Consider the following 9,366-nt stretch of genomic DNA (forward strand, 5'->3'; position numbering starts at 1 on the left):
CCTTCTAAAAGGTTTTTCTTAAATATGTTTCTTCTACTACCATTTTGTTCTCTCATTAATGCTTCGAGTCAGTTTCTTCACTCTGTTTGCTATGAATTTTCTGTTGTATTTGCTTGTCTTCTCATGAGATTCTGAAAAGAAATCTCTGAGCCTGTTGCTTCCTCATCTCTGTACTTGACTCGAGGTGGAAACCCTAGAATTTGGGGGTTCTGCCGAGGTTTGATCATGTGATTGAACTAGGGTTCTGTTTGAGAACCCTTGACTCTTTCGGACTAATTTCTGAGTCTATGAACAAAGTTTGAAGTTGTTTGTTTGCATACAATTCTGAACTTTTTTTTTAATTTATTCTACGCTAGACTCTTCTACTGATTGGCATGCTAGTTCTTCGTGTTTAAGCGTGTCTGTATGCTTTTATATGTGTGATGAAACTTTCTCCAAAAAGGTTTTCCAACTTATGATGGATTCAGAATCTTTTTTTTTAGGGTCTGATTGATTGATACTGATTTTCCTTAAGTAAAACCTTTCTCCCCCTTCTCTAACTAGATTCATTCATACCAAATTCAAACCTTGTGATTTACTGGCCGTTAATTGGTTGTCTTTCCTTAAATTGTACAACCGTGTACTGTCAAGACCTTGTCCTTAAATAAACCTCTATGTATTTACCCCTCTTGTACTACTTTGAAAAGTGTTTGATTAATCTCTTTCCTTAATTAGTTTTACCCGTTTGAAATCATAAGCCCTTAATTAAAGGGAAACCTTATGTAATTGATTTTCAAACTATTTTCTTACCTATTTCTGCTTGCTTTCTACACAATAAAAGGCACGACCCTTTCTACACAATAGACACGGTTAATTCAACATTTTTACACTTCAGATTTCACACATACAATCTCATAAAACTCATACTTGGGGTATTCTTGCTTCTTGTCTGCACTTTGGCTTTAGAAGACTACTGCTTTCTTTTGCTTGATTACTTGAGACTGGTATGTTCTAGTTTTTGTTTCAGCATCACCCCAATGTGTTTTACTTACAGCCTTTACATCCATGTTTACTTTACTGTCTATATGGAGTTAAATGTTAACTAGCATGTTAATTTCCTTTCATCTATTTCTGCTGTGAATCCCTACTCCCCTGCTTCCCTCTATGCGCTTTGAGTTGTAGTTCAGAATATGACAATATGCAAGTTATTGTTCATATTTTGACCTGATCCCTTTAGGGATCCTAACTACCAAATCAATGTGTTCTAACGGGCTGGTGGGGTGTGCCAGCATTTCCTATTGCCAGGTATGCCCACTAGCCTGTCTTTGTCACTCCCCTTTTCCCCTTTTCAGAATTCCTTCTATGCACTTACACTCACTCCTAGTTTCTAAGTTCTTCCTCCCTCCTGTGAGCTATGCCTTGGGACCTTGAGTTCCCTCTAAACTTGGACACTTGAGGGCTGGCCTTTCCACACTGCACTATGACTCAATCTTGCAATGTATTTGGGTGTGAGCACTGTCCGGAGTCCATAAGGCTCTTAGGGAACTCTGACACACCCTAAATGAGAAAGGCTTTGGATCTTGGTCTTTGGAGTTGGTTTACTTCATGCTTCAGGCAGGAAGCCTGAATCAGGCTCTCCTTGGTTGTAATTTTATTCTATATGATGTAATTTCTTTATTTTATTTTGGTCTGTAACAATTTTGTAATAAACTTCTAGGGTGATTAGTGAAAAAAGGAAGGCTAACCATGCATGCAAAGGGGTAGATATCATGTTCATAAGGAATATTTACACTTCTACACTCATGTATCCTGTTTTCAGCTTTCACTTCTGCATCTCATATAGAGATCATGTCTATTGGTTTCTGCACTTTTGCACCTCATATAGAGACCATGTCTATAGGTTTCTGCACTTCTGCATTTCTACAGAGACCATGTCTATAGGTCATTTCTGAAATGCTGCATATCATATAGATAATATGCCTATAGGACTTCCTGAATTTTGCATCTGCATCAGTCACTAGGCAAACCTGTTTATAGGTTTAAATAACTAACAGCATTTTAGATACCATGCCTATAGGACTTCTGCACTCTTGTTTCGATTAAAAAAATGTTTTAAATCAGTAACGCCTAGAAAGCATGCCTATAGGAACCATCAACTAAATCTGAATCGTCCATTCGCTTATGAGTCTAAAATCAGTAGCAACAATATCGACTGCAAAATTATATTCCTGTAATTGACAATTTCTTTCCCTTAAAATCAGTATACTTCTTTTCTGAAACTAATAGATATCATGCCTATAGGTTTTCGTTTAACACTTAGGCAAGCCATAAGGTAAACTTATAAATTGAATCAGATTTTATTAACTACAACCAGCAGGCAGGCCTGATTCGGGCTTCTTATCTGAAATATGTAATAGATCAGTCTACCACAACTCTTAAGTTTAATCAGACCCTAATCAGTACGTGTAAGACATGCTAAACTATATGCTTCTCTTTGTTTTAAGGAGGTCTGTTTGAGACTTTCTATCTGTTATGTGCTTCTCCCCAAATTTGCTATATATGTGTTTTGATTGTCGCCTTAGAATTTTGTACTTTGAAACTATAATACCTCACACCCCTTCCCTTTAGGATTAGTAGTCCCAAATACCTTCGGGACTGATAGGATTGGGGCGGGTAATAGCATGCAATAAGTAAAACGAGACCATTCCGCATTTAATACCTTAACGGGATGGGAAAGGGTAGATATGGACATGATGACCACGCGATAACACCACGTGTATAAACGGTTACCGGGTGTTATGTGGGGTGATCCATATTATTTATAAACCTAGGACCCTCCTCCCTTTACTCGTTTATTTTATTTCAAAACTGCTCCTTTTTTTCTCAAATTCCAGCTTCTTTGACTGCTTTTAACTTCAATTACTCGCAACAATTATGTGAAAATTCCCCTCTTTTACTTGTTTATTCAGAATTTTTAAAACTGGTTCTTCTCAAATTTCAGTTTCTTTGACTTCGTTTAACTGCAATTACTTGCAACAATTATGTGAAAACCCCTCCCCCCTCATATTTGTAACTCCTATTTGTCTATTTATTGTTTGCACTTAAAGTCACAATTATAGTATGGCCGGGAACCACACTAGTGGATCTCGAGGGGTGCCTAACACCTTCCCCTCGGGATAATTTAGAGCCCTTACCCAATCTCTGGTTTTCTAAATCAAAATTCTTCTTAGTGATTTAATGCACTTAATCATTAGGTGGCGACTCTTCAATTCAAACCCAATTCTCAAAAGGAAACGAGTTGTCCTCCCAAATGTCATAAACCCGATTTCTCGAGAAAAAGGGGGCATCGACAGGATCTAGAACACATCTAAAGAAACATAAGAACCACAGAAGCTAGGGTTTGGTGAGAAAGACTTGGATCATTGTTGATCTAACCAGGAGGAGGCGAGGCCAGGCTCAAAACAGACGTGGCTTGCCGGAGCGAGGCCGGAGATGGCCATAAAACTTGAATCGAACCAGGTCTAATGAAGCTTCTTCGTGTTCAGGCCATAAAACCCCAACGAACAGGTGCATAAGAGCAATAGAGGGCCGGTGGGTGGTGAAACCACCATGGACTCAGGCCAGGAGGTGGCCGGAGAAGATGGATGAAACTCATCGGAGCGGAGGGGGAGGGGGAAGGTTCTAGAGAGAAACAGAGATAGAGAGATAGAGGAGAGGGTCGGTTGAGTGATGAATGAGAGGGGTTTGGGGAGGGGGAGTCGTTTGGGCTTAATTAGGTGAGGGCGGATCTAGACCGTTGATCAAAATTGATCAATGGTCAAGATTTGATCCGGGTTGGGTCGGGTAGACTTAGGTTTGGGCCTGGGTCTTGGGTTGGTTTAATTGGGTTGGGGTATTGGGTTTTAATTTAGGCTAAATTAGAAAGCCAAAATCTGGCTATAAGTTAAATAGCCCTTTTTGTTTCCCATTTAATTTATAAAAATAGTATATAAATTTCTGAAAACTAATTGGAAGCACTAAAATGATTTATAATATATAATTAATAATTTAAAAATACAGGACTTAATTTTATGAATATAAAACACAATTGAATCTTAAAAGGGCTAATATTACAATTATATGCAATTTAGCTTAAAAAATACTAAATAAATTTGTAAAAATATGCAAAAAATTACCTCAGCTATATCTTAGCATAAATATAAAATTCTAATAAATGAATTACCAAAATAATAATTTTGGAAATATTATTGGGTTTTTATGGATGAAAAGGGAAATAAATTAGTTTAAAAAACCCTAAAAAATTATGGGAAGAATAGTAAAATGCTGGGACGTACTTATATATGCATATATATGCTATTTTAAAGATAATTTGCATATAAGAATATACAGGGAAAAATTGGGTATCAATACCATTACAAAATTCATAGGCATATCATGTTTTTTAGATATTGACCCTTATCTTTGAAATTGATCGCATGCCTTGACCATTCGATTTGCGTCTTGGTAGATCGCTGGCCAATAGTAGCCACATTCAAGCACCTTTGCAGCCGTCCGGCTTCCTCCATGATGAACCCCAACTGGGGAATCATGGCATGCCTTGAGAATTGGCATTACCTCATCTTCCAAAACACACCGCCTAATGATGTTGTCGGCACAAATTCAGAACAAAACGGGTTCCTCCCAATAGTATTTCCTACATTCCCGCAAGAACTTTTTCTTTTGATAAGTCTCCAATCCATCGGAACAAGATCACTAACCAAAAAGTTGGCGATGTCGGCATACCAAGGAGCGAATGTGCTAGACAATGCCAATATGTGCTCATCTGGAAAGGCATCATTGATTTCAAGGTCTTCTTTTGGTCTCCCTGCCTCTTCGAGCCTAGATAGGTGATTCACAACTTGATTTTCTGTCCCTTTCCGATCCTTGACTTCGAAGTCAAACTCCTGCAACAAAAGCACCCACCGAATCAATCTTGGTTTGGCATCCTTCTTTGCCATAAGATAGGATGAGCAGCATGATCGGTGTAAACTATAACTTTGGAACCCAACAAATAAGCCCGAAACTTTTCAAAAGCATAGACAATGGCGAGAAGTTCTTGCTCAGTCAACGTGTAATTCATTTAAGAGCCATTGAGTGTCTTGCTTTCATAGTAGACAGAGTGAAGGATTATGTTGTGTCGTTGACCAAGCACCGCCCCAATAGCTACACCACTAGCGTAACACATGAGTTCAAATGGAAGAGACCAATCGGGTGTGACAATAATAGGTGTCGTGGTGAGCTTTTCTTTCAATTCCTCAATAGCCTTTAGACACGTCTCATCAAATACAAACTTTGCATCTTTTTCAAGGATCTTGCACATAGGATTTGCAATTTTTGAGAAGTCCTTGATAAAACACCTATAGAAGCCGGCGTGCCCCAACAAGCTTCGGACGCCTTTTACTGAAGTGGGCGGAGGAAGCTTGGAAATGATTTCGATCTTTGCCCAGTCAACCTCTATGCCTTGTTTTGAAATTTTGTGGCTCAAAACAATGCCCTCGTCCACCATGAAGTGGCATTTCTCCCAGTTTAGCACAAGGTTTGTTTCTTCACATCTTTTGAGCACTTGTCTAAGGTTGTCAAGACAATGCTCAAAGGAATCACCCATTATAGAGAAGTCATCAATAAACACCTCTAAGAATTATTCTTCCACCATGTGCGAGAAGATTGACATCATGCATAGTTGGAGAGTGGCTGGGGTGTTGCATAGCCCAAATAGCATACGGCTAAAGGCCAAAGTCCCATATGGGCATGTGAATGTTTTCTTCTCTTGATCTTCCAAGGCGATGTTGATTTGGTTATAGCCGGAATATCCATCCAAGAAGCAATAGAATGACCTTCCCGCTAGCCGATCAAGCATTCGATCAATAAAAGGCATAGGGAAATGGTCTTTGCAAGTAGCACTGTTTAGCTTCTGGTAATCCATGCAAACTCTCCATACGGTCACTGTTCTCGTTGGGATGAGCTCATTTTTGTCGTTTTGAATCACGGTCATGCCTCCTTTCTTTGGCACACATTGCACCGTACTCACCCAAGAACTATCGGCAATGGGGTAGACCACCTCGGCATCTAATCATTTGATGATTTCTTTCTTTACCACCTCTTGCATGGAAGGGTTTAACCTTCTTTGATGCTCCACACTTGGTTTTCTCTCTTGCTCCAATTTTATCTTATGCTCACAAATTCCGGCGGGAATTCCTCGGATGTCCGCTATTGTCCACCCAATGGCTTGCCTGTGCTCCATCAAAACATTCAACAATTGTTCTACCTACACATCATTCAAGAAAGAATAAACGAATAATGGTAGAGTGTCATTAGAGCCAAGAAATTTATACTTCAAGTGCGGTGGAAGTGGCTTGAGCTCAAGTTACGGCGGCTCAATTATTGAAGGCTTGGCGGGAGGAGTGACTCTATTCTCTAAGTCAAGAGAAAGTTTCTTTGGTGCATAAGTGTAGGACCCAAGTCCTTCTAATGCATTCACCGATTCCATGTACCCCTCCATATCTTCACCATCAAAATTTACCAAAATAGCCGCCAACGCCTCACCAAGGCATTGTTCTTCCATCTTCATCTCAATTGCGTCTTCTACCTCATCAACAACATCAATGACTGAGATGCTTTCATATGCATGTGGCAACTTCATACCCTTACTTGCTTGAAAGGTAACCTCTTCGTCATTAACTCGGAACTTGATCTCATTTCGTGCCGAATCCATAAGTGCTTTTCCGGTAGCAAGAAATGGTCTCCCCAAGATGATAGGGATTACTTTGTCAACCACACAATCAAGGATCACAAAGTCGGTGGGGAGGAGGAACTTTCCCACTTTCACAAGAACATCATCAACAATCCTCACCGATCTCTTCACTGAACGATCGGCCATTTGCAACCTCATGCTTGTAGGCCTCGGCATACCTAACCCCTCTTGCTTGTAAATAGCAAGAGGCATTAAATTGATGCTAGCCCTATTATCACAAAGAGCTCTTGCAAACTTGCGCACCCAATAGTGCATGGAATGGTAAAAGCTCCTGGGTCTTCTTTCTTTTGACTGGTGGTTGTTGCAATGATGGAACTAACCCGGTGAGTCACATTCACCACTTCATTCTTGGTGCTTTTCTTCTTGGTGATAAAGTCTTTCAAATACTTAGCAAAAACTGGCATCTCTTGAAATACTTCCACAAATGGAATATTTACCGATAGTTGCTTGAGAATGTCATTGAAATTCTCGAGTTTGCTATCATCAACCTTCCTAGAAAGTCTTTGGGGAAAAGGAGGAGGAGGTCTAGGAATTGGTGCTAGAGTTTTTGGTGCCTCTTTCACCCTTTCCTTAACCTCTTCTCGGTTCACTTCTTGAATTTTTACCTCTTCTGGGACTTTTTCAGCTTCAACAACAACTGGCACCTCAACTTGTGCCTCAACTTCTTGTTCAGAATCTTCCACATCGACCACTTGTTCATTTTCTCCCTTAAGTATTTTCCCACTCCGAGTTGTGATTGCCATACAATGAGAAGTTGGACTGCTCCCACTACCTTTTGGGTTTGCAATTGTGTCACTTGGGAGTGTGCCCTTTTGCTTCTGATTCTGCTCTCTTGAGAGATATCTCATTTGCATCTCCAACTTTTGAATAGATGCGGTATGAGAACCGGCAAGCTCGGTCATATTCCTCATTGAAGTATCAGACCTATCTTGATTTTGCAATACTCGTTCAAGCATGTTTTCCAACTTGGAATCACTTGAAGAACATTCCTTCCAATGCGGAGAGTTGGAATATTGTCCCTTTAGTGGAACATAGGGGTTTGAACTTCGATTTGAAAAGTTTTTGTTGTTTTTACTCCAATTCCCTTGATTTGAACTACCTTGGTCATTTCGCCACTGTTGGTTGCCTTGCCCTTGCGGGTTAGGCCTCCATTGGTTTTGTTGTCCTGAACCTTGATATGGTTGCCTTTGATAACCTCCTTGAGAGTTGTTGACATAATTTCCTTCCTCGTAATCCTCATTTGATGTGGGTTCAACATCTTCCACCACATTCACCTTTTTTGATTGGCTTTTAGTGAACATCTTTGTCAACACATTGACGTTGGTGGAAAGCCCGGCAATTACTTGATCTCTTTCTTGGTTCTCCTTAATCATGTTGGTCAAGGAAGGGGTACCATATGCAATTCCACCCGTTGTGTCCACTGAGTGCCAAGCTTGGTTATGTTTTGCCATTTTGTCAAGGATTTGTGTGATCCTCGCAAATGTTTTATCCGTAAAAGATCCATCAGCTGCATTTTTGGCTATAGATTGATTCATAGCATCCAAGCCCATGTAGAATTTCTCCAAGATAGAATCCGGAAAACCATTATTCCGCGACCTAACCAAATATAGCTTGACTATATCCCATGCCTCATGTAGATGTTCTCCTAGTAATTGCTTGAAAAAGAAAATTTTATCCCGGACCTCAGACTTCTTGCTTTATGGGAATCATTTAGCTAGGAAAGCTCGGACGAGTTCAGGCCAAGAATAAATGGAATTTGGTGGTAAATTTTGGATCCATTTCCTTGCCTCTCCAGCCAGTGAGTACTTGAAAACCCTCAATCTTAGGGCATCATCTGAGACGGTGTTCTGCTTGTGCGTCGCAAACACACCCAAGAAGTTTTTGAGATGTGTCGGATCATCATCGGTGGAATTTCTGAAAATCCCCTCTGCTTTGAGCATTAGGATTAAACTGTGTTCCACCTTGAAAGTGGCAGCACCAACTCTTGGAGGTACAATAGCATTTGTATCCTCAATGTACTCATCTATGTCCGCAAAAATATTCTCTTCTATGTCATACCCGGCCATGTTTTCCTATCAACACCAAGCAAAGCAAGCAAAGTGTGATGGAACAGATGAAGACGTAAAGTAAAGTACACACTGATTAGTAATTTCAAAACCGTATTCCCCGGCAGCGGCGCCAAAATTTGATACGCTCAAATTACACTTTAAATCAATAGTGTAAGGCGGTCGGTGTCAAATATAATAACCCAACCAGGTTGGGGTCAAATCCCACAGGGAATAGGTGTGAAAAGGTTATTTGAGTAGTGTGAAACTTGACTTAAGCCGTAATTCTATTCCTTTAGCTGAACAAAAGAATGATATATATAACAAGATAACTATTTTGTTATGAGAATGTGATTAATTTTATTAAGGAAACCAAGGTTGTGTCCCCATCAATGAAATGTATTGCTATCGGGGTTAAAATGATATATTTCTAAAGGAAGGTCCTTTGATATACAAATGGTTTCTAAATGACTACCCAATATTTTTCAATTCTTGGGTAGTATTTTCTCTTTATAATTTTCCCAAATATAAAAGAGTTGCAATTGAGAAAAA

At 39.7% G+C, this 9,366-nt stretch overlaps 1 protein-coding gene across 1 annotated transcript; it reads right to left on the reverse strand.

The window, feature by feature from the left end:
• Positions 1–4,434: 4,434 nt before the first annotated feature.
• LOC109214845 lies at positions 4,435–8,319 on the reverse strand. The gene is made up of 6 exons (XM_019378800.1): positions 7,901–8,319; positions 7,108–7,813; positions 6,605–7,003; positions 6,113–6,283; positions 4,762–4,922; positions 4,435–4,615 (listed from the first exon to the last, which is right to left on the reverse strand). The coding sequence occupies exons 1-6, from the start codon at positions 8,317–8,319 to the stop codon at positions 4,435–4,437; spliced, it is 2,037 nt and encodes a 678-aa protein (XP_019234345.1).
• Between the last annotated feature and the right edge of the window lie 1,047 nt (positions 8,320–9,366).

The sequence above is a fragment of the Nicotiana attenuata genome, unplaced genomic scaffold (genome assembly GCF_001879085.1).
Source record: "Nicotiana attenuata strain UT unplaced genomic scaffold, NIATTr2, whole genome shotgun sequence".
Lineage (NCBI taxonomy): Eukaryota > Viridiplantae > Streptophyta > Magnoliopsida > Solanales > Solanaceae > Nicotiana > Nicotiana attenuata.

What these genes read in the sequence shown, in the direction of transcription:
- LOC109214845 (XM_019378800.1), bottom strand. Translation starts at nt 8,319, where the DNA reads ATGGGCTTGGATGCTATGAATCAATCTATAGCCAAAAATGCAGCTGAT. An exon ending in TGGAGGCCTAACCCGCAAGG is followed by an intron (nt 7,814 to 7,900) that starts GCAAGGCAACCA and finishes TTCAAATCGAAG; the next exon opens with TTCAAACCCCTATGTTCCAC. An exon ending in AAAGCACCAAGAATGAAGTG is followed by an intron (nt 7,004 to 7,107) that starts GTGAATGTGACT and finishes TGGGTGCGCAAG; the next exon opens with TTTGCAAGAGCTCTTTGTGA.